At 36.7% G+C, this 26,200-nt stretch overlaps 2 protein-coding genes across 9 annotated transcripts in view; one reads left to right on the top strand and one right to left on the bottom strand.

The window, feature by feature from the left end:
• Window positions 1-26,200, top strand: part of LOC110831813 (neurotrimin) — a 478,509-nt gene that overhangs the window by 338,089 nt on the left and 114,220 nt on the right. The gene's annotated exons all lie outside the window — the stretch shown is intronic.
• Window positions 1,662-26,097, bottom strand: LOC110831812 (sodium-coupled monocarboxylate transporter 2). Of its 2 annotated transcripts, none has more exons than XM_022068233.2 (13): window positions 25,892-26,097; window positions 15,998-16,213; window positions 14,954-15,113; window positions 13,208-13,325; window positions 11,395-11,462; window positions 10,945-11,099; window positions 9,654-9,794; window positions 9,343-9,451; window positions 7,651-7,760; window positions 5,887-6,070; window positions 3,400-3,486; window positions 3,165-3,319; window positions 1,662-1,977 (listed from the first exon to the last, which is right to left on the bottom strand). In XM_022068233.2, exons 2-13 carry the CDS (start codon window positions 16,210-16,212, stop codon window positions 1,746-1,748), a joined length of 1,734 nt encoding a protein of 577 aa, XP_021923925.2. In that variant the 5' UTR covers window position 16,213; window positions 25,892-26,097; the 3' UTR covers window positions 1,662-1,745. The 2 variants fall into 2 exon arrangements, with proteins under 2 accessions (XP_021923925.2, XP_021923926.2); XM_022068234.2 differs by lacking the exon at window positions 25,892-26,097 and adding an exon at window positions 16,468-16,537.

The following is a 26,200-nucleotide window of genomic DNA, read 5'->3' as shown; positions in this document are numbered from 1 at the left end:
ACATCTTAAGAAATTTTATTGTCACTCGTGTGACTTCGGTTTAGGGCTTAAGTGGCATTTATTCTACCTAAAATTAATGTTTTTATTAATAAGGATATGTTTATAAATTTATGTGTAATCACGGAACTCGAAATGGGATCTCGTTCTGAAAGTAGAATTGATATCTATTCCACTGACCTGGATCTGCAGATTACGCTGCTGTAAGAAATGAACCTTTTTACTTAATCTCGTGCAAATACACTTTTATTTTCCTCAGGAGCTGAAATATATCCCAGTCGGTCTAGATACTCCGAAAATGAATACGGAAAGCGTGACGTAAACCATCCTGAAAGTAACTTTAATGCACTATTCTTATCCAATAATGAGGACATGATTATCATGTAAGAGAATGGGCCTTATGCAGATCCAATTGCATTTCCTACGTGTTACCGATAAAGTATCTTCGTACAGCGTGTAAATTATATTAGTCATGAATAAGAAGTTAAAAACTGCTTTCAAACGTTCACAAATCAACAGCAAATGAACCTTTAATATGTAACAATTAAATTTACCCGATAACGGAAACACAGCCCACTTCTTGAAGGTTAAATATTATTAAAACTTTAATTGACAGAAAGGAAAATGCCGAAGAATACATATCATTCTAACGGCCGTGTAAATTCTTATAGTAACGAGTCTCTAAATAAGAAATTAATGTCCCATATGGAAGGCTAAACTGATATACAGAGTGATTCAAAAGGTTAGGAGTCAACTGAAGGAGCGTATAGAGAGACTTGGAGAGAACAACTTTCGAATAGGAATCCATGTCCTCCGAAGTTATTCTGAGTCAGTCGAGGCCATTGAAGGTAGGGAAGTCTGATAACATACCGCTGAAATAATCGTACTTTGCTATCCTCCTACTAGCTTAATTTTGAATCACACGTATCCCGTCAGATTCTACAGAAGCCCATGGGATGTTTACATTGTGTTTGTGAGTTGATAGTGACTGGTGTAACCCTACCTTCAATGGCCTCGACTGACTCAGGATAACTTCGGAGGACATGGATTACTATTCGAAAGTTGTTCTCTCTGAGTCCCTCTATACACTCCTTCAGTTTGGCCGTAACCTTTTGATTCATCCTGTATACACACAGATAATCGTATTTAGAGACTGGCAAATGTACGTAGGATATAGAATGAGATTATTTTCATTTGGCTATGGAGCGCCTGTTATTGCAGACGACACCTGGATGCAGTTGACGTAAAAACGACACATCGATGAGGCTCTTCTCTTTCGGAATGTGATATCCAGGAGCAAATTCAAAGGTAACCCGACTACTGAATATTATCGTTCCGTCGGTGCTATCGTCACTTCAGTTGTAAAGGAGTTTTTATGAAACTCGGTCGGAAGCAAAAGATTAAAATTTCTTATTCGTATAGAATCACATTTCGTAATGTCAAAATAAAGCAAAGCATTACATTGGAAGGACTTTTGGCTGTGAAATCATGTGTCGTCTTATACCCTATTATTGTAGACAACGCGTCTCATTATTTTTCGGTTACATATCTTGAAAGACATTCGAAAATAATTTTGATTATATTTGAAACTATATTTCTTAACGGGATATCCAAACAAAATTAATTAATTTTTGTTATTAAGATTATCTAAATAAAGAATTGAATTAAATGAACTAATTTATTCATTGTCTGGAAATACACGATGCACGATACATTTGTAAATAATTTAGAGTGATACATTTGTTTCATCACACAATCTTATTAATTAATTCCTCTTCTGCGGGTTCCATATTCTTCTTAGTGACGTATTTCCTCATAAGTGGCGTGAAGAGTACTGGATCCATTTGTTCACGATCTGGTGCTTCTGTCAGTAGGCTCACGACAGTACCAACAACAAACACGATGATCATCCCCATCATAGTGTAATACAGAAAGGAGACACGGTATAGAACGAAAACTTCTTCATCTGAATTATTATTCCTGCAAAGTACACACACGTTTCAACAAATGTATATTCCTCTATTATTTGTTAACGTTTATTGTCACCACAGTCTTTATATCTGCTCCGAGAATTTGACACCTGACCAGAAATATCTAGTTCTGACGTAAAGAAAATTCATGAAGATTTCTGTCTTCTGAGTTGTTGCGCTGTGTAGTCTGGTAGATGTTTACCCACGTTTCAGAGGTCATACAGTTCACGACTGTAATCTTGAGACTTACAAGGAATGCAGGAAGTCCGAAGCTTTAAACTACACAGCGCAACAACTCAGAAGACAGAAATCTTCATACTCACCGCTGTGAAAACCTCAAATCCTACAAAATGTATGAAGCTTTCTTTCGTCACACATTAAAAGTTACACAGTCTATATGAAATGTGAGGATTTTGTGGGAAGGAAAATTTCGATTTTCGTCTTCTGTGTTGTAACTCCATGTGGACTTGTAGCCATATACGAAGGTTTCGGGGAACATACCGCTTCCATTTACTAAAGAGTGATGTATCTGAGTACAAGTCCACACGACATTATAACGAAGAAGTCCAACATCGACACAATGATTAGACAGAAAGAAAGATAATTTCTAAAATGTGTAAAGCAATAATTGGACTATTATCTTTAGGGATCTCAAACTAGGACTGTTTCTTATAAACTACTACTAAAAAGACTGAGGGTAATTTGTATACAAAGTAGCTAAAGTAGATTATTTTTTTAAATTAAGAACAATAACTAGCGAATATAGTTGATTAACATGAACTTCATGTCTTTTCCTTTAAGTAAGTTAAAGTTAATTGAGGATATTAATGTTGATTGTTGTGCCATGTATGAAGGATTAAGGTCCATACATATGTGTGATTAGTTGATATGCAACTTAATCAGTTTGGAGCTTAGTTTATGGATGTGAAGTTAACATCAAGTGGATGTTAGGAAATTAGGATTTAAAATTGGTTCAAATGGCTAAGGAAGACTTCAGGCTAAGTCGTGTTATGACAAAACATCGGCATTCTAAGAATTTATTCAAAAACAGTGTAAGTAGCTTCCCCTAAGGGAAGATCCTATAGATAGCGTGGCATTGGCATTTACGAGTTAACCTGAAGTCTCATATCTTTTCTCGTGTTTTTTTTCTTCTTTTAGAGGATCATGTTTCAGATAGCTGTGTGATGATTTGCTTACAATTGCGATACAGGCAACGTTACGTTGAAGCTGCAACCTTCTACTGAGACTGGCAATACTGGTTGCTTGATCCTGCCTTCGGCCAGCTCTCTCTGTGTTCCAAAGACTATCCATCCCATGAGAAGCATGCTACATATACTTCCGGCCAAAGCGCCCTGTAAACAATTGAATTCTTTTAGGTTTAGTAGATATTTCGATAGAGGCTTCAAGAAACACGTGTAAAATGTGAACGTACTTTAGAATTTCCTCTTGGGTAGAACATGCCAAATGAGAAGAGACCCACCATGGCCCCATTTGTAACACCTGCTGTGCTCAGTGTTAGCTGTAACAATAAATCCTGACACTTCAGATTATATAGCTTTCAAAATGCAACATAATCTTATAAAGTAGAGCACACATACTTAATAGACTTCTTACAGATACGTTTCTTATAGATGTTATTACGGATAGAATTGCAAGTACATGTTTAAACGATGTTTAAGGGCCAGTCTAAAATTCAGCACAAGATTTAAATATGAAGATGTTAACAAATCCTTTGAGACTGTGGCAGAATTCACAGGAAATAACAGGAAGAATTAAAAACTACGTTTCGAAAATGTTCTAGGTTAAGAGCAGGTTAATTTCGATTTAGTTCAGAATGTTTTTATTTTCCTGGTTTCCGCATAAAATCCTTAGTATTAAGGTGTACAATACTGTATCTGTGTATGGCTTTGAGCCTTATTACTCCTTTCTAAGGAGAAAATTATAAACTGAGGGCATTTCTGGGTACTGCGAAGAATATTTGACAAGGTAAAACTAAGTTAAAGCAGAATAGAGGAAAACTGCATATTGAAGAACTTAATTGTTTTACTTTTCACTAAATGTTGTTATGATTGTGTAATATGGGAAGTAAGGCGGACGGGTCGTTTATCACATAGATATCGCTAAAATACCATACACACTTTAGTTGAAACAGATGAAGAAAGAAGACCAGTTTAGGAACTATGGCATAAATGGGGAAAATATGAAAACTGATTTTAAAAAGATAGGATATGAGGTTGTTAACTGGATTTAATTGGCTCGGAATATCATTCACTGACAGACGTTTGTGAGCATAATCATGATTTTTCGACTAACAGAAAAGGCTAGCGATTTATTTGAAGGCTTAAAGAATATTATTACCACAAGGAACACTATATTATTGGGGTGGTTTCTTAAGCAAAGTACCAGATTACATTGCAAAGAACAATTACGATTATGAATCTTAGTTGATCTGGTCTCGCATTCATTGTGTAGTTGTATCTGAGCGACATCGAAATCTTTTGTATTTACCCTAAAAATTCAGATCACAATTATCTACGTTACTGCCTGGGTTAAGGAACGTCTAATTCGTACGCCATCAAGGTGTATGTGTATTTCTTTTACTGCGATTTTATTAAAGAATAAATAATCTCCTACACTGAGTAGTGCTAACTTTACCCCAATATCAAACATTCGTATGATAGCAAAATTAGTAGGCACAAGGTGTCAAAAATTTTTGTATAAATTTGGAATTTATTTTAGACTACCTGTATACCTGTAAACCTTCACGCATACTTAGTGCAATACAGATTCGAATACAGTTTAATATTCACGTTTCATGCTTTAAATTAATTTAAATGTTATTTGTGGTTTGTTCTTTTTATTTTTTCTTTAAGGTTTTACAAGACCTCTTCATACTTTCCCCATGATGTCCTGATCATAACTCGGAACTTTGAGTTATAAATCAATTCTGAAGTTGTAAGAAGGGTCCTTGGCACAATTCAATATTCTAATTGGTAGAACTGCGTTATGGATAATGTTTATTTTATCAATATGCATCAAATTTCAATGTATAATAGACTTCAAAGAGTAATATTTATACTGGGCTCTAGCAGTATTTCAGAAAATACAGTTAGGCTGCTTCATGTTAACGTATCATATAATTAACACCCGCTTGTGGCATTTTAGTTTCCATTTCTGCTTCATCTCAGTCGTATTTTCTGTAACAAAATATCATGAAAGTAAAAAACAATTAACCTCCAGTCATAGGCCTTTATTGTTAGAATGTCTGGGGGTGCTGTACTCTGTTCTTTGAACAAGTTTGTTTCGTCTGATTACACGTTTGACATACATTTGACATAATACACATGTTATGTGTATACACATCGTGCGCAGGAAAGTTTGTTCGTCTCTACCCTTTTGCCCTTTGGTTTTAGAACGAGATGGGGTTCAATTATTAGTGAATATACAGATTTCACAGTGTGTTCTGAATTCGTTGATCACATGTATTATTGAAACCTACAGAAATGCAGTCCTTTGACGTAATGATGGTTTTGATTAATTAATAAAAGCCCTACACAGAGTGCAAACAGCTGCCTACATTATACTGTATCGACTACTTGTATAAAACTCAATAAAATCTTATCGGGCAATCAGCTGCAACAGATGGTTAAGCAAAAAAAACCGACGTTTCAGGGACCATCTCTGTCCCCATCATCAGGGTTCTGATGTGGCCGGGTTGTGTAGTTATCTCCATATGTATACCTGTCCGACCAGTGATCATGGCCGGACCCTAGCCAATCACAACTGATGGGCGGAGTCAGAAACAGTGGCAGCAATATTTCGCAGTGTCTGCGGTAGATGTTTGCAGTTTTGATTTCTCTCTTTTACGCAAATACACGTGTATTGTGCACAAAATCCTGTTCTTTTAAGTTTTTCTTACCTGTAACACAGAGCCAAGTTTGTCGACGACAAATACTATGAGAACACATAGAACACCAATAACGACGACTACAAATTTTATGATGTTGTTGGCTGTCTTGTCATTAATTTCACTCCTTAAACAAGGTCGGATGAGGTCTTCGAATACAACTGCACCCATCGCATTGAGGCTGCTGGACATTGTGCTGTAGGACAGAACAACAAATGAGTCCTCTTTTATAAACGTATGTGGCAATGACTTCTCCCTTATACCAATACTATGTATGAGGCTGCCCATTGGCTTATAGATGAATTAGCGTACTAGAGTTACAGGAGTTTGGATCTGTTTTGGTCATCGGGTTATCGGTTGCCATTACATGAGTTCAAATAAACCTTAGACAACACGCGTTTAGAGACATGTAAGATATGAGGTTTCTGGCGTTGGGTGTTGTGGGAACAGAAGCTTCATGTGAGGCGGACATGACTCCTAAAAGGTTAAACTAGTTTAATTATTTAGTCTCCAAAAGCAAGGTACTGATGTAGAACAACGTGAGGTTATGGTATATTCTATTATTTACGAATAAAGTCAGGGTAACATTTAGATTTTGCAACAAATATTCGGTAACTCTCATTTGTTACTGTTCTAAAAATATCCAAGCTACACTACAAAACAATTAATGTAATAAAACTAATAATTTTTGATGAAGCAACACTTTAGGGTTTTCACATTAAGTTTCAGAAATGTGAATATTGGAATTGTCATGTGACAGTTCTAGAACCGGTAAATGGATTAAAAAGGGTATTAGTACATTCAATAATTAAAAATCTTCCGGAAATAACAGAACGAACGCAGAAAAACTGCTAATTTATGCTTTCGTTTCTCAGCTGATTTCGGTTATATTAATTGTGGTTTTACAATGGTTATCATTAATGACCTCATTTGTCGTACCCACGCCATCGTCAATATGTGCCAGCAGTTAATACTCATTCCTAACGAAGAATAAAGAACTTTTGATTCGTCACATACGAGTTAAGAGGAGCATACAAGTGCGTGAGTAATTAATTTCTTTAGTGTAAAATTTAATACAATTCAATACTTTTATTTTCCGTCGTTTACACAAGCTTATTGTTAAAATCATATAAAATTTCACATAAAATTGCTACATTTTAAAATTGACGACATGTTTCGATATACAATCTTATCATCGTCAGGTCTATCAAAATTAAAATTAAAATCTGGTGTATCTGTTGCTCTGCTTATATTGTTTTTGTTTTTACTCGTTTTTACTACATCTCCAGGCTTCTTCGATTTTATTTTTGGAGACGCGCCTGGGTGCCTATATCGGGTTGTGTATGTAATAAAAGTATTGTATTGAAACACAAGCATGATGCAATTAAGATATAAGCTAAAAAAATAAGTTAATACAATTACTTTCTAGAACACCTTCTAATTTTATTAGACTTAGGCTATTGATTGTAGACACGGTACTCCCCTTGCGCTTTGCACAAAGCAGTATTCCTTTGAAGCAAAGTGGTATCTGTAGTAAACCTATGCCTTCATATTAACTAACTCTGAATCTAGCCCTGAGTGTATTTAGATTTCATATGGTTTCAGTTTAAACAGCGATTGTTCCTTTAAACAGCATCAACAGATATTTATATTCTTGTAATAGACACTTTGTGCTAACTTAGTAGTAGGGAATGGATATTTATATTTTATTAATTTTTACATTCCGGCTTCAAGGGGTTAAATAAAACGTATCATCGTGTAACACTTATCACATACCTTAAAGACGCACTGAATATGCCAGCTATAAAGAGTCCTGGTAAGCCTGGTATCGAGGTAGCAATGTCCATCACGTAGTATGGCAGCAGTTGGTCTGGCCTGGAGACAGCCTGTTTCCATGGAAAAGGTAAGTTTTGAGGTTAGGTACCAATTTGATGGAACCATTAAGGTCCTATGAAACGTAAATATCTACCAGACTACAGGGTACAGTCCCAGAAGACAGCCATCTATATCATAGTTCAATGGATTTTGTTTTGTATGAAGGCTTTATTACCTCTTACACATTGTATTGAATGGAATAACAAATGCTGTATATGTAAAAATGATTTAAGATCATTGGTATCGGAAATAATATGAGAAAGTCATAGCTAATATTCACCATATGGACATAGAGAAAACTTACAGAAACTGTGTGTGTTTTAGTTTGATACAATAAATTCGTACGGAAACTTAGTTCAACTGAAATATTGAACCAAAATATAGGTCTAAATTTAATTTTATATAGCACATTTTGCAGCTTTAGAACACTTAAAAATAATTAGTTTCAAGCAATAATGATTTGCCATTTATTTTAAACGTTCTATTATGAAATTTCAAGAACTAGGACAGAGTGGGATTAAATGTAACACGGCTGACATTGGTGTGTGGTAATGATGATACTCATTTAATTAGGCAGAAATTATTAATAAGGAAAGTAAAGCAGAAACTTTATTACCAGGTAAGTTATTTATAAAGAAATAAATATACAGGAATCTAATCAGTTTCTGTGTTTATGCCCCTACAGAATGAAAATTAAAACTAATAATTTAACATAGGGAGACAGAAGTAAAGTGCTTTGTAAAAGTGGCAAAATTTAGGTAGGATTTACAGGCTGTGAAAATTATTGCTCTACTGAGTTCATAATCATCTGTAAGTATATATAAATGTTACAGAACAGAAATGAGGAAATGCACAGTGGACTAACGTAAATTTATCATTTTAAAGGATAAAGTAGTCTGTCACAGTTTATTTAAAATACTATTGAAAGCAATATAAATCGAAATACAGGTATTCGACGTTGTTAAGGAACATTATAACAAAGTTACTTAAAAGTAACACCAGTCAGATTTCGTTCATCAATAGTGATGAAACTGAACATTGTATCGTAATGGTTAGCACTCCTACTACGTATTCGGGAGGTTCAATAGCCTTGATGTACGATTAGCCTACGTACAAATGTATCATTATTCAAAGTTAATCAAACTGCAGATATTTAGATGGCTTTTCTTTTAACATGGGAATGATGTGTCATATAAAATGTTTGGAACTGGAGTTAACATATCATAACGGAATGTAAATGGAATAATTTCTTATTCATTTAAATTTACATACGATGAACCTTATTTAAGAAAGTTCTTATCGTTTGGTTTGACTTCTTTTTATTAAGTGGCGTTATATCTGACCGGTGTAAACGAAAATTAAGCACATCTGTCAGTATGTAGCGTAGACTAACCAGCATCAAATTTCACTGACATTCGTTTAACACTTTAAAAATCAAAAGTGTGGATGTTCAATTACCACCTCCCCACTTTGTATTAATTGTTTACACTTACACAGTGATTTCTTAGAACTGGAACCTACATTGAGGAGCCATGATACGTGATTTTAAAACACGTAGACCAGCGATTTTATAAGCTTATTACAATAAGTTACCTTAGACGTAATAGGATCGCAGTCATAATATTTGGCGTATATCAGAAGACCAGTAAAACAACTGATGGATGTTACGGTGATTAACTCGATGACAAATACGATTAGTGATCTGTAATAAACATAAAAATGTGTTTTGTTAGTGAAATAGTTTAGGGTTTATAACAGACGTTATGGTAGCAATCACTAATTAGCTCATATTTGTTCAGACAAAGGACAGTCTTGTAATGTGGATTCGTGCAATTAAAAATGGAAATTCGTATTCTACAATATCTGCATTATCTTTAATTAATTCAATACAAGAAATGACTTACGTTTGTACCTTTCCATACGTAGGCAGTGATAGTAATTTTTGAACCATTGCTTGATTCATTGAAACTGCCGCGATCCAGTTGAATGTGTTACCAACCACAACAATCCAGAACGATAATCTTTCAAAAGGAGACGCGCTCATCCTGAAATTAATACTACATGATTTACATTTGTTTATTCCCTAAAGTCTTAATGTTATTCTTTCAAAGATGGGTTATTGTAGTTTCATGGGCCACGTATTAGGTCCATACGTTTGTCATGACAGATTTATATCTTGAGTGATGGTAAAGGTCTGGAGCATTTTAGCTCAATACTAATTTTCCAAATCACAGAGCTTTGCGCGACTAATCCATAGCAATGATTACTTGGTAGCAGTGTTGTGCCCAAACAAATTTATGATTATTCTATATCCTTTTTATGAATATTAGCTGATATGTAGGGTTGTGCTTAAATTCAATATTTTAAGACGCAGATATAAATTAAAAAGGGTGGTAGAATATGCAGTTACACTTGGGCGGAATCTGAAGGATTTTGTCATTGGTGAGTTGTAATAGGTAAATATATTCTTTTGGACTGTGTCCATCGTATTAAATTATAAAATACTGCTTCCGCCTTTATTTAAAACAAAAGTTCAGGTTGGACATTCTCTGAGCCAGGGAGTGCAACTGACATGCTTACTGTCCTTGTCTGCGTTTTATTTAGCTGAAGACATAATCAGAATACAACTTCTAAAACATTTGTTTATTGATTCATAATTTAAGATGATGGACAAAGCCCTAAGGTACAATTTTACATGTAATTGCTTTTACACGTGTAATATAATAGTGAAATATCAACTAAAGATATTATAATAGAAAGAAACTCAACACCTACTGCAATTCTTTTGAATAACTGAATATAACAATATTGTTTTTGGAGTTTTCGTCTAGTGTATAATTTTAATTGTAATCTATTTTATTTTTTCATTGAATCGTATGAGACAAACTTGTAAACTTAATGACGTCTGAAAACAACCGTTTCGAACACAGTCGTCTTCAAAAGAAGAAGAATTAATGTAGCACAAACTAAAAAGTGAAGATTTCTGTCTTCAGGGTTGTTGCGCTGTGTAGTATGGTCGATGTTAACCAACGTTTCAGAGGCCATACTGCCTCCATCATCAGGGTGATGAGTATGAAGTTTTCTGTCTTGTGGGTTGTTGCGCTGTGTAGTCTGGTCGATGTTAACCAACGTTTCAGAGGTCATATTGCCTCCGTCATCAGGGCGATGAATGTGCCAATTGGTATTGTTACTTACTCAAAGAAGCGTATTCGTCCAGCATCTCTGCTCCTCTCCCACACCGTCCCCACGCCACCGACCTGAATCACGCCCAAAATGATGACCACAACACTCGCCACCACCATCACCACCCCCTGCAGAACGTCTGTCCACACGACAGCTTTTATTCCACCCTGGTGACAAAAACAGTGAACTTTTAAATTAAGCAAGGATTTGAAAATTAAATCGTTGATGTGGACAGTAGGTTCCTAGTTAATGTTATCGACTGATCAAATAGCCTATCTGAAGAAGTAATAACTTTTGTTAATGTTATTTGTAATAAATGGCTCTTAGAATGTTCTGTGATGTAACTTATAATAAAGTTTAGACCAGAGTATCAAGTAAAAGTATCCCAAACTCGCACAAATTCCAGTTACCGATGTTCAGTATTATCTGAAGGCTAAAAAAATATCACAGATATTTACTTACCAGGGTAGTGTAGACGATACAAAGAATGGAGGTGATTGGGGTGATGATGTGTACGTTCATGCCGCTAACTGAAACAGAATAGTGTTTAGCTATAGGAGGAACATTTTAATTGATCCACATTAGAAACATATTTGTTGACGACTTGGCAACAATTCCTTGATAAACTACTGCATGTATAACTGAACTGACTTGTAGTTGTGGGTTATGCTTTAATAATAAAAATTTCTCGTCTCAAATATATATTCTAGCGCAGTGGTGATCAACGTGGGGGTACGAGAAGACATCTTAGGGGGTACGTGAAATTTAAAAAATATCTATATATTATTTTATGATAAATACTGAATAATCAGTAATGTAATTTATTTAATTTATTTTAGATGTAGATTATATGCTATGTATAACTTGAATTATACACCAACAACTTTGTTTGTAGAAAGTTTAAGAGAAATTATATCTGAGGGTACGCGAACAAAAAAGGTTAAATACCGCTGTTCTAGAGGTATAAGGCTAGTATTCTGATATATGTTAAGATTTAGTCTGTTAAAAAATATTAGTTCATCGGAGCGCTAATAAGCAGTCAACATTTTAAGGACACTTTTTAATTCAAATGCTTTTCCATGTTTTACGTATTTGCATAGTAGAAGCAAGAATCGCGAAGGACATAGGTCTTTTATGAGATCACTGTCCATAATATATTTTTATTTTTTTTTCTAACTTGAATAAAATGCATTGTGCTTGTTGCAATGTAGAGTGTCTGTAGCACACTGTAGCAGAAACACATGTGCGTGCATAAGTTGTTACCATAATTGAACGGTTTTCGCTACAGGCAACAAGAAAATTTTATCGAATTACAGAACCATTTAATATCGATACTGTAGTGCGCGTCTAATCGAATATAAATTCCATAATTGTTGCTAACAACAAGTCTTAATAGGAAAGTAGTGGGTTACAAAATGTTGCATATTGCCTCTGTTTTGCTTTAATTATTTTAAATAAATAAGCTCTATTCCGCTTCTCCAGGTGACAAGATTTCGAACGTGAAACGCCAGGAGTCAGATTACCTGAAAAAAGTATAAAAATAATTTGCTTGAGTTCCATAAATTAAATCTTCACCAAATTTTATTCGGGTGATTTGTAACAAGAGAGATTAATACAAAGTTATGATCGGAAATCTTGAGAAAGGATACCATTTGTTATACGTGGGCAGGTTGGACCGTGATATTGAAATTAATGTTGAGACAGTGTCTGGATGTGGACTGGATTCATCTTTCGCAGTGGCGAGCTGTTGTGAGCACGGTATTGAACATTGGGCTTTCATAAAATGTGAGTTTTGACGTCTCAAGAAGGACTCTACTCCAAAGATTATTAAGCAGGTATAACACGACCGACTCTGTTCCAGACAACGAAAGAAATTATTCGACCATTGCTCATTTGACACACTTTAATTTTTTCCGAATTATACATAATGTGGAGGGCATTGTTCCAGATGGGTGTGTCAACATGGCTGATTTAAAGGATACTAAACTCTTCGACATAGATGGCTTCAAAAATATGCATTGTCAATGTTCATACGCTCAGATGTAACTGTGTTTATCTCTGTTTATAGCAGCATAAACATTGCACCCTTCTAGAATTACATAAATTCCACAATTTTACGTTAGGTCCCATATATCCGATTATGCAGTATGCTAATACTACCTTCTGGTATGATATCCTCGATAAATACGCTTTCATTTCAATAATCTAATAACAGAAACAACATTTTTCAAGCTGAGTACTTTTAGTAGTTAAAGCTAACAGTGTTTATATTTACCTTGACTAAAGGCCAAAGACGGTACGTACACAACAATGGGGATGTATAGGAGTAATCCAATTGTACTGAACACGGACGCCATAATTCGAACACTTCGGTTGAATCGCAGTTGCAGATACTGAAATAACAGTATCTTAAGTTAATTCCAAGACAGGCACTCTGTAAATTTCGCGGAATTAATTAAAAATTGAATCAATTACAATACTTGTGAATCAACACGAATAAAATAAAATAGTTAAACAGACACGAAATGGAGACAGGGAAGAAAAGAGTTAGGTGACGCGTGTTTCTAATAAGAGGTGTGATTATGTATATCGTCCCTAGAGACATATTTAAGGAAGAAACAGTAAAAATTTCCTCGGATATTTTCCATCGTCTAGTAAAATAATAAAGTAGAAAAAGACGTTTCGGAGATGGGGCCTTAAAAAGACAACACACTCACAAAACAAATTATAAAACAAATATAAAATAGAGAGGGGTTAGTTCTATCTATTGGGCCCAACACAGTAGGTACCTGAAGACGGAGATAGAGCCCCATCTCCGAAACGTCATTTTCTACTTTATTATTTTAGTAGACGATGGAAAATATCCAAGGAAATTTTTATTCAAATAACTCACCATCGTCACGAACTTTTAGATTTGAAAAAAACAGTAGTTCATAATAAGATGTTGTCTTAAAATATTTTGAGTGTCTATTCTGTTACTCATTTTAATCGCTTAATGGTGCTGTTAAACATACTATGTGACCTCCCAATTTAGACATTTATTGGCTTTATTAATAGTAACCGTTTGTACGTTGGTGAACAGTTTTCTACAACCTTAACATCTATCTGTCTACCGTGAGGTTGTGATGTAACTAATCCATTTGCAACTAACATAATGCCGTTTTATTAATTACTTATTGCGGTTCGTTTAAATTACTCGTGCTTCGTCTTGTTTGTCTCCGTGAATGTGAACAGCTTCAAGAGTACGAGCACAAAGACGCCTACTCTAGATGCGTCTTTACTCTAACGGAATTACCCCATGTTTGAAACCTGTTAATACATGCAGACCTACACCACTAACAACGTATAAGTACAGTGCTTATAGTCTAAGATATTAACGACAAGAATTTGAGGGACCAAGTGCCTTACACAGACTAAGCATTTTTTTAATATTTGTTGACCGTGCGAATGTTACTTAGTGACTGTTTCTAAACTCGTCTCTGCGTAGATGTGTATGACTTGGTGATAAATGTCCATGATTTCTGGAAATGTAACTATATTTTTAACAATAATAGGCCACCCAGTTGCACCGGATATTGGTCAGGAAGCCTGACCAATAAAAGAGACCGCTGGGGAGACCTAGACGTAGATGGGTGGATAATACGAGTATCAAGCGGAGTCCATGGGAGATAGGAGTTGAAGGCAATAGATTTTGCTGGCCCAGGACAAGGACCGGTAGGTTTGGTTAATTCAGTGATGAACCTTCGGGTTCGGTAAGCCATCTAGTTACTGTAACTCTTTAGAAAGGTACCAAGTTTAAATCTCGATAATAATACCTGCTGCGCTGAAAGGCGTTTTGTGGTCTCCTTTTGTAATTTTATGCAAAATTCCGGCAATATCATAAAATATTTCACAATAAATTACTTTTCGATCCTTATATCTCACCATTCATAACCATCTTCCCATATATTCCGACAATATAATAGTTTAAACTGAGTCGCTAAGTAACTTACGATCCAACTTATAAATCGGTAGAACATACTTCGTAGGTAGATGTGAGCTGCAATTCGTAGAATACTGGCAGGTAGAAGTAATTTGTGGCTAAGGCTACAAATACTATGGCAACGCAAACTAGCCAATAGAGTGTTCCATAGAGGTAGATTTCTGTTGGAGCTCCCATGAGCATGATCCCAGATATGAAGCTAGAAAAATAAAAATGAATTATTACTGGTTACTTATCCGACGTAATTTGAACTACCAATCATGAACATGTCAGGCATGTCTATCAGCACAGCTGATTTACAATGAATGGCACACTGTCATGTACCCCTTATTGGTTTTATACAGCTACCAGGTTTACACTCGTCCCATGTATTTCTGCATATCTATTAACAATAAGTCACTGGTACATTTATATCACTCATTTCGCTGTGTTTTAAACGTAAAAATAAAACGTATTTTGCAGGTTGTTAATCAGTTTTGATTTAATATTTTATATTTAGTTTTAAACTCAGGCGAATGCGATAAGAATATAAAGCTCTGTGTTGTGTCAGGATTAAGAGCTTGTCGAATTTCAACCCCGCACTAAAATTTAATGGTGTACTGGTTAGAAAAATGGCAGACTTTGCCATTTGCAGGTATTATTGATAATGAAAATGCAAGCTTACAGTGTAGACTGCAATTTTCAGACAAGCTAATAATAAGTTATATGCCTATCTCACGTTAAGAGGCGATAAAATGTAGGCTGTAGTGAATAAACTCCGATGTTGTTAAGGTAAACAATGAATATTACGGATCTTTGTCAGTAGATTTAAATAAAATATCTATTGTTTTATGTTTTTTAAACACAGAGTTTATTAAGGGAGCAAGTTTATACTCTACTCATATGCCTACTTGTATTTTAGGCGATGCACGTAAATATTACGTTCCATATTTCTTTTGGCCATATTTACAAAATGTATATTGAATGTACAAACGTTTATTGCTGTATAACATTCATGAGTAAAGTGATTTTTCGAATACAGAACAGAAACGATTGCCGATTCATTATTTTCGCACGTGTTTTGACAAATTTCACTGCACTAACCTGGCCACAAGGGACACGGCTACCGGAATTGTACTCATCGTCTTCCCTCCATGCAGGTACTCCTTTGGCGTATCTTCCTTCTTGCCCCAGAAGCCGAAGTACACTCCAATCATTGTAGAAAACATTAGCATTAATACGAACAGTATGAAGTCGAGCCAATTAAAGAGTTTCGTGTTTACTAATTCCGCATCATATAGAGTGGAGTTCGTGGCCATTCTGAAATGGAAACAACAGTTTAACAAAGAGCATTATTTGTTTCGTCATCTAATAATTACATTTAATATTAAAACAAATTCTTTTAACTCTTCTCACAAAAATATTTAATGACTAAAACTTTTCGGCCGTAGTTATACAACAAAATATTTAAAGATTTTTCATTGTAACCACAAGCGTATAGATATTCAGAAAATACATAGGCCCTATACCATGGTAGTCTTTTTATACACGTGGACGAATATACTTCTTAATACCTTGAACTGTGTTAATTATAAATCTGAGAGTCTGGCGCTCGCCTGAAAGACAGATGAATACTAAAATAGGTAGAAAGCAGACTGTTGTGAAGATAAGGAATTCTTTATTGTGCAAGAACAAGCAAGTCAGGTACGTAGGTCTGTAAATCATATTTGTCATCATCATCATCATCATCATCATGAACTACTACAAGGATTGCTGTTGATCTGTTCCGGGACAATTGCTCAAGGCAAATTTTCTTGAAGAGTGCATTTTTGGGTAGTGAGTTACAAGCCCACTGTCTCATATTTGTAACGTCCGGAATATATTTATTTGTTTTTACAATTTTTAGTGCCTAATATACTATTTAATTCGATTTTATTTTTAAAATTCTTGTTTTAAAATACATTATCACCACATGCAACCTTATAACCATTCATGCGAAACTATCGATATTAGAAAAATGGAATATGTAATTGTGAACACAGATCGTGTGTTATGCCTTTGTATTTGAGCGACTTGAGGAAATATTTAAAATATTACGTATGACAATATTTTAAGCTAATGATTTCTATAGTAGCGTAGCTCAGAACTCATCTGTTGTGGTAGTTACTATGAGAAAAAAACCGTAATTAGATATGTAACAGCCTAACGTGTAAACTAAAGCAGAAAATTTGTCATTTTTGTTGTGCTTTTGAATAGTTAATGGCAGTAAATGATTACTGCGGCATCTAAAATATTCACTGGACGTAAATTTTCCATTTTAGAGCTCCTTAGTTCAATATCTCGGCACACACCGCAATGCTGCGTACAATATTTTTCTAATATTATGGGGTATCCTTTCCGAATAATAAATTAATAGATTAAGTTATGTTATTGAAACCATGCTATGTGGAACTGTGTATAAGTACAGATGATTTTTTTAGCTCGGAAACTTGGAAAGATAGAAGCATATTTTGAAGAACAAAATGTTTTGTATCGAAAGAGAAATTACAGTAATAAAGAATCAAACCTCTAGAACTGTAGGTGAAATTCTTGGATCGTCGCAAGATGGACAGAAGCGAAAGCATTTGCCAAGAACGTTATCTCTGATTAAGAACGAAAGTTAAAGGTTCGAAGGCGATCTGATACCGCCCTAGTTCTAACCATAGTTCGACATATAGGCTTGATAGAAGCTAGCGACAAGGATCGCAAAATAATTGTAAATATTTCTCTTCCCCAAACACAAATAACGTATTGATAAAATATTCTCTTGCCGTCGGCCGTATCAAATGGTCAAAACACGCTGACATTTCAGGAAATATCTGATAGTCGGAGAGGATTGTAGTAATTCGGTTCGCCGCGAAAGATGTAGATCACACATTACATCAACGTAATACAAAATAATACAGAATAATGATCAAAATGTAAATAACCTGACCCGAACATAAATTAATTTACCTTAACATAACAATCTAAAGGAAACTAAAGATAGATAACAACGTGACGTATTCTACAAGAATCTGAAACAAAGTGACTTAACCTGATCTGTTCGAATTACACCTATTTTACCTAATGTAACGTAACGTAAACTAACCTAACCTCACTTGACCTCACCTGACCTAACATGACTTACCCTTACCTTGCTTGAACTCACCTAACCTAACCCGATTCAACATAGCCTATCGTATGTTATATTTTCATTATTTAAACTTTATGCGATCTGCATATCTTCTTTAACTAATCTACATCTTTCGGTTCTTCAAATATTCCTTATCTAGTGATTATATCTTCATTTTGTTATTATTGTATTCTTATTGTCTCATTGTTTGTTCATACGAGGCGTGTCCCAAAAGTAAGTTTCCCACTCGTCCCACACCTAGCAAACCTTATATTGAGCGAAGCGACTGTGCGTACGTGATAGAGCAATGACGTAGCATGGCGCATGCACTAACGGTACTTCCCGCGTTCTCACAGTAGCATCGTTGTAGCTGTTGGAGATGGAGGTTCTTATTCCAGCTCCCGCCGACTGTGAAGTGCGGTCAGTGATAAAGTTTTTGAATGCACAGAGCATAGCGCCGATCGAAATTCATCGTCAGCTGTGCCGGGTCTATGGGCCTAACGTCATGAGCAAGCAGATGGTGCGTCGCTGGTGCAGACAATTTTCAGCAGGTCGACAAAGTGTGCATGATGAGAAGCGCAGTGGGAGGCCATCCATCATTACAGACGACCTTGTGGAGCTTGTGCGGGAACGCATTATGGATAATCGTCGCTTCACAATTACGGAACTCAGCAGTCATTTCCCGCAGATTTCCCGCTCCTTGTTGCACAAAATTGTCACGGAGCACCTGTTGTTCAAGAAATTGTGCGCCAGGTGGGTGCCGAATCAACTGACACCAGAACACAAAACAAAGCGCATGGAGTCAGCATTGACATTTCTGCAGCGGTACCATGATGGCGGCGACGAGTTTCTGGACCGGATCATCACAGGTGATGAAACGTGGATTGCACACATTACCCCAGAAACCAAGCAGCAGTCAATGCATTGGCGTCACAGTGGATCTCCCTGTAAGACGAAATTCAAGCAGACGTTGTCGGCGCGGAAAGTGACCAGAGGTGAGACGGTGAATGCTGAGCGTTACTGCGAAACACTGCAGAAATTGCGACGGGCCATTCAGAACAAGCGGCGCGGGATGCTTAGTGCCGGTATTGTCTTCCTGCACGATAACGCTAGGCCGCACACGGCTCGACGGACAGCAAGTCTCCTGCAGGAGTTCAGCTGGGAGGTGTTTAATAATCCACCCTACAGCCCGGACCTCGCTCCCAGTGATTTCCATCTTTTCCTACACCTCAAGAAATTCCTGTCCGGTCAGCGTCAGCGTTTTGAGAATGACAGAGAGGCGGAGATGGTTGTTACACAGTGGTTCCAATCCCAGGCGGCAGACTTCTACGACACAGGTATTCAAAAGTTGGTCCCACGGTATGACAAATGTCTCAATTCCGGTGGCGAATATGTTGAAAAATAGCTGGACACTTGCTGTATCTGTTGCAATAAATATTTCCATGAAATTGTGTTTTGTTTCTGTAAACGGCCCCAGGGAAACTTACTTTAAGGACGAGCCTCGTACATTTTAATTGTTTCATTTTCTCTTCACTATCGTTTGCTTGTCGCTTCAATATCCAATCTTCATCTATGTCTTTTTCTCATCCTCATCTCAGTATTATCACTTTCTTATTTCATTTTTGATCTTTAATCATATCTGTTTATTCTCATACGTATTAATATCGTCTTATTTCTTTATTCTGCAACATATGCTTATCTTTACCCTTGTCGTGAAATTATTCTTGTCATGCTCATTCTTATTCTCAACTTTTTTAATGTCTTTGTCCTTTGCCCTTATTTATATCTTTTGCTTGTCATTGTTTCATCTTATCCTTAAAATTAAATTTGTTCTTAGCCTTAACTATATTTAACTGCACCTAATTCAACCTACCGTATATTATCATCATCTACTCTTTATCTGTTATTTATCTCTTAATTATCTTATGTTTATCTCATCCTCATATGAGACTTATTCTCAGAATTATATATTCATTGTCTTGTCATTATCTATTAATTAGCTATATACGCTCGCAGTCTTCGTGGAGAGCAGACGTGTTCTCTCCGTTACGTGCTGTGGTGTAGTGTAGTGTAGTGTAGTGTTTGGCAGTGCTGATTCTAGTGTCTGTGTTTTGAATCTAGTCCTCCTTTAGCAACAGCTTTAATTTGCTGGCATGGATGCTAGTAAGAATATTTGTGACAAATGCAAAAAGGCATTCAGTGGGAATGAGAAGTTTTTGAGTTGCACTGGGCCTTGCTCTGCAAGTTTTCATATTTCGTGCCTGAAATTGAGCGAAGCAGAGTATCCTTTTTTCAATGCAAATGACGAGTCCAATTACATGTGTCAACCTTGTTACAAGAATGAGCGGTGTCAGAGGTCTGAAAACACTCCTGTTCGTTCTATCAGATCTGCATCGGCATCTGAAATTGATGGAGAAATGACGTCCCCTGCTGAGGAAACAGCTTCTCAGCGAAACGCTATCGAATCTGTCAGTCCGCAGCTCGAGGGTGTTCGACTAAATGGTGTTCACACCATCAGCATCATCGAGAACCTTACTGAAATGGTTCTCAAGCTGTCGGAGGAAGTCGGCTTATTACGCAAAGAAATTGAATCCATGAAAATCAAGGTGGAAAACATTTATACCGCGGGACGATCTAGTGATTCATCTGTGCCACCGCGGGATGTGACGTCATTGGATGGTCCCAAGGTCAACGTACCTAAATTCTACAAGGAAGCGCTGACGTCTGCTCGTGGTTGCAGGCCTACTTCTGCTCCTGTTGTCATTGTGCCCCCCAAGACTACCACAAATGAAGTTTATTCTGAGCTGACCGTGGTACCTGGACTTTCCGTTACTTCAACTCGGGTGCCTAAGTCTTATGATGTCACTGTTACTAGGAAGAAGAAGGTTGAAAAACCTGGTTCGGCTACACTTCCAAGGAAGTAGGAAGAGAGAAGAGTGAGAATCAAGTCACTCTTTGTCTCGCGTTTCTCTCCGGACGTCACTACTGCAGAAATAGAAAAATCCTTGAAAAAGCAACTAAAGTTTACCTCGCTTACCTGCACCAGGTAAAAGACAAAATTTAGTTGTTATGCGTCAGTTGTAGAGGATGACTTTCATCTTGTCTATAATACCGGTGTTTGGCCTAGTGGATGTTTAATAGCCCCGTATTTCAGACGACTTAATCCAGACGAAATACACCCCATTCAAACCTCCCACATTTTAATCAATCATTACGAACAAATTATGATAAATTAAGGATTGTAATTGGCACTGGAAGGAAGAAAAACTCAAAGAATTTTATTTGCAACCACATAATGTAATGTAATGTAATTTTTCTCTAATTAATAAGCAAAATGGCGGCTCCACAGCAGCGTGCACAAACAGTAGTGTGGTATGCGGAATCAAAATCAATAATTTCAGTGCAAAGAAATTACCGACGAGTGTACGGAGGATATGCACCTGATGGGAAAACAATTAAGGTATGGTTCGAAAATTTTCTGGCGACTGGAAGTGTTCTAAAACAATCTGGGGGAGATCATCGAAGTGTTTCTGAGGAGAAAGTTGAAGAATTTCGAGCGGGGTTTGAGAGAAGTCAGAGCATTTGCTATCGAAATGCTGATCGTATCGACACGAACCGCCACTTTCTTGGAAACATCTTGTTTTCAGACGAGGCCACATTTCATCTGTCTGGGATTGTCAATCGGCATAACGTACGGATCTGGGGAACGCAAAATCCGCACGTCTACAGAGAACATGTTCGAGACAGCCCAAAATTAAACGTTTGGTGCTGCCTAATGAAGGACAGGATTATCGGTCCGTTTTTCTTCGGAGGAGCTACAGTATCTGGCCCCGTATACCTTGACATGTTGGAACAGTTCCTCTATCCCCAGGTAGCCGATCTGCAGCCTAACATAATCTTCCAACAAGACGGAGCCCCGCCACATTGGAGTCTGGATGTTTGGAGGTTCCTCAATACCACCTTCCAAGATGGCTGGATTGGACGCGGTGGACCAATTTGGTGGCCACCACGTTCACCGGATCTCACTGCGCTGGATTTCTCCCTCTGGGATTATGTGAAGGATCGTGTGTTCGTTACTCCAGTGAATGACCTACCAGATTTACGAGCCCACATCCGTGATACGATTGCTACTGTAGCAATGGGAATGTTGCAGAGAACGTGGCAGGAATTGTTGGTGCTACCAATGGTGCACATGTAGAGGTTTATTAGTGTGTGCCAAATAAAATTTTTGTGTTCTTGCATTTTCTGTGGTTTCCTTTTCATACCATTCATACTTTCTGCTCTGCGATCTGATAAAATACGGGAGGTTTGAATGGGACATCTTGTATATTCCGCCACGACCGTTTCATGTCATTCGTGTTCTCCTGGTGCAGGGATTTCAGCTTCATCTTTAGGGGTCTCAACTTCAGGCCCGGTAAGTGGAAGTACCAATTCTGAGTAACCTCAGAAGGATGAGGCTACTGAACTCAGTTAATGGCTCATACCGGTGATGTCAACAGAGGTGGTGTTTCCATGTCTACTAACAAACAGCCTTTAAATTTTTTCGACATTTATTATCAAAATGTCAGAGGTCTCAGGACTAAGCAATTGAACTATATACTAACGTCTGGTCCTCTGACAGAGTATGTACTAATAAGACGCGTGGGGGAGGAGTGTTAATAGCGTTATCACCCAGAGTAAGTTCTTGAAAACGCGGGCGTGAATTAGGATCTTTCGAAGAATGTGTATACGACAATGAAAGTCCGACGCTGAGCGTCGCTGCAACTGTCGCGTCATCGCCAATATAGTGTTCCGTATAAAGTTCAGGCCATCTTCGGGATATATTGTGGGTATATATGAACGCATATTCGCTCTCAAACGGGCAGATATTTCCACCAAACATGGCATACTGGTGACTCGAAATCAAGATGGGAATTCAGAAGGATTAAAATTCCTATAGTATCTTCATTTCGAGTCATGGTGTGAATGGGTTTTGTAGTTCTGAATCTGAGCAAAATATATGATCAGCGCCAACAGCACAGTTGTTTGTTTGAACGAGAAATCTATCCTCGGTTTCTGTAGCTGTGTTCAAAGAACGGCGATGAGATTACAGGAGTAACAATTACAAACCGAAAAACTATTTTGTGCTCGAGTCCCGGCGGAGATTTATTTTAGGAATACTTTTTTCCTGTGATATCTAACGACGTATATCGAGAGGTCAGCCTATGAAACGATCTTTAGCTTTAAGGATTAACATGGTATGTAATCATTTGTCGAGTTTCGTCGTAGTAACAGTGCGGGCCCTCTGCTAGCGCACGGGTATAGGCCAACAGTTCTGTTCTTTGATGGAAGGATTTCATGGTGGACCAACAAGTATGCAACTGTGATAAAAATATTTAACTTATAATTAAATATTTCATTTATTTTCCAGTGTTATAAATTTAATTTTGTATTTTAATATATAAATATTGTCTTATTAAAAAACCTATTTTATTGGAGGGTTAATTCTTTTAAAATTTGAAGCTTTCATAGTGGTTAGTGTAAAGATGGCTGCTTTCTGGGTTGTTTCGCCTAAAAGTCTGGTAGACGTTTAGCCCCAATAATGGCGGCAGCACCTTTGAAACGTCGGTAACCTTCAACCACGCCGTAGGTGCAATAACCCACAGCCATTTTCAGTTTAATTATCACGATAATGTTAATTATAGAGCAAACTGTGTGGTTCTAAACGTCTTTCGTAATGTTATGTAACCCTATTAAACACTTTGGAGTTTTAAATATCTACCTTCATGATAAGACTAATTCCAGGGTTGATTGATTTGTAGCTACAGTACATTATGAGTGGAAACCGTGTGTTTCTGTCTGCAGGCAAGTGGTTTGACACAACTGTTTGCAGTTTTGTTATGTACTCGTGATTCTCCTACTTATGAGTGCTTATGCCTAATGCCGTCATAAGTTTTTACGTCATGCTCTTGTAATTTCAGGTCTGATTTTAAACGAATGTCTGAATGTGTTAAGACCGTGAGACATTTTTTAAATTTATATAACATACTGTGAGTTTGAATGCCCACATTGTTCGTTCCAACAGGCTTTTCCCACCATCTGACCACTTATACGTATTATTTCTTATACGTAGTATTTATAACCCGATCTGAGGACAGGCACTTCACGAAACCCGAATTATCTAATGTCAGTTTTGCATAACATTTTAACTTTACGTTCCTATGTATTCTAACGGTGTAGCACTTTAATATGAGCGCATGTTTCGTTTAGATCTCTGTGTACGTTGCTCATTCAACGCGTGTAAGTAATTTGTAAATTATAGGACTGTCACACCGACGCGCACAGAGACACACGTAATTCCTACTCAAGTTCGATGACACACAGTTATGAGAATTTGTGTGTCGTCGGATAAAACGACACGTATTACGAAACTGGTTTTTGCAAGGAAGTAAAATTTATCTGTCCACATGAATTACAAAGATTAAATTTCTAGAAATCGAAGAACGACATCGATGTGAGACCATAGTTGTCAATTTGATATGGTAACCATTAAAATCAAAAAAAAGTGTACTTACGTTTGGTCACTCTGAGATATCGAGATGACTTCTTAGTGTTTTTTTATCTGGTCGTAGTATGCTATCTCGTCTCAGGTTTCTTGCCTGAGGAGTGTTACAAAGAAACTTCGAGTGTTTGACAGAGAATGTTTATTACTCATGGCACCCTATCATAACCACTCTCATCAGCTATTGACTCGTATTTAATACGCATATTACACAGGCAGTGTTTGACTTAGCGCGTTTGATTTTGAATCTGACTGGATCTATTTGTGGGTGAATTTGTAGACCTGAGTTGTGATAAAAATATGTGAAAAATGGTTTGAAGTCCACAGAATATTTGCATTTACAGAAGACACTAATAACACGAATCTGTGTTCCTATTGGTTTCAGATATCGCGCACATTATTGTTTAGCTTAGTTTTACTTGCTGTGATGTCGAATTCGAATTCTAACTTGACCTTATAAGAGTGAATTTTGCCTTCATCAACCTAAAACGTCGATGTATAAACTTGTGTCTTTTAGAGTTGTTGCTGACTTATTTATTGTAATATAAATGTGATAATGTTCAATATATTTCTTTCCAACAAACGTAGTGCTCGAGTAATTTGCACTTTTGTTTCATAGATGTGAGTTCCCTGTTCAAACCTTGGCTTAGATATCATGTTAAAACCTTTTTATAAGTTTCCCCAGTCCGTCCAGGCCAATGCAATTTTCAGTTTTGGAAAGCCTACTTTAAAATAGGGCACAGGTATTAATTCAATATCCTTTTCAATTAATTACTTACTTGCTTTAGCCTGTTATTCGTAAGTCAGTAGTCTGAGGTGATGACAGTGTCGTTACATAAAACCTGCCTCTAATTTATTGAACTTTAAGGAACATCATGAGATTATTTGCTACCTGAAACATTGTGAACGTAATTTTCTTAGGTAATACTAAGTTAGTATATTACCAAAGAGACAACAGTGCAGATAATGAAGGTAACTACATAATTCTAAATACACATTTAGGCCTAGATTCCGGAAAGTCCGAATATTTCATTTTGTAATTGAACTAAATTTTAGAATTTCTATTTATAGGCCAACATCTGTTCCGAAGAGATAGAAACCATCGCCCTTTTTGTCCTTGAATTCTCACTTATTGCTAAGAAACACTGACCTCATAACTTTTTCATTCCATAACGTACGTATTGGCGTGTATACAGAGAAAGGAAATATAGGTAAAGAAGTTAATTGATTATATATTATTATATTTAATTTTTAACGTGTTTTTAGAATACTGAATGTTGTATCTCTAATAGCATGTACTTACCCATTTTACTTTGCCGTATTCTGATATGAACACCAGTTAGAATCGACTTATGTTTCATTGCAAATGAATATGAGTAATTGTACTTAAGCACAACGTAAGAGTAGTTGCTGTCTAGGAGACCCTTCCCAATAACTCCAGCAGCTGGAGGACCTGTCATACTAAAAGGCAAGAGATTCTGTTGTGCATCTCTGCGTACACAGCATCACAGTGGCCGTGACTAATCTTTGCGCTTCACGTCCTTTAAAATTAAAGGAAAGCGGTACAGAGGAGATGGGAGGGGTATCATATCAGTAAGTAAAAATTGTACAT

This window comes from Zootermopsis nevadensis, unplaced genomic scaffold (genome assembly GCF_977971745.1).
Source record: "Zootermopsis nevadensis isolate Lab colony 2312 unplaced genomic scaffold, Znev_1.0 Znev_ptg000030l, whole genome shotgun sequence".
NCBI classification, from domain to species: domain Eukaryota; kingdom Metazoa; phylum Arthropoda; class Insecta; order Blattodea; family Termopsidae; genus Zootermopsis; species Zootermopsis nevadensis.
This window is presented reverse-complemented; position numbering and strand designations above follow the sequence as displayed.

Excerpts from the sequence above, each read along its gene's own strand:
- LOC110831812 (XM_022068233.2), bottom strand. The coding sequence starts at position 16,212 with ATGGCCACGAACTCCACTCTATATGATGCGGAATTAGTAAACACGAAA. Across the intron at positions 9,795-10,944 it reads GGACGAATACGCTTCTTTGA|GATGAGCGCGTCTCCTTTTG; the intron begins GTAAGTAACAAT and ends TATTAATTTCAG. Across the intron at positions 3,320-3,399 it reads ACCCAAGAGGAAATTCTAAA|GGCGCTTTGGCCGGAAGTAT; the intron begins GTACGTTCACAT and ends AATTGTTTACAG.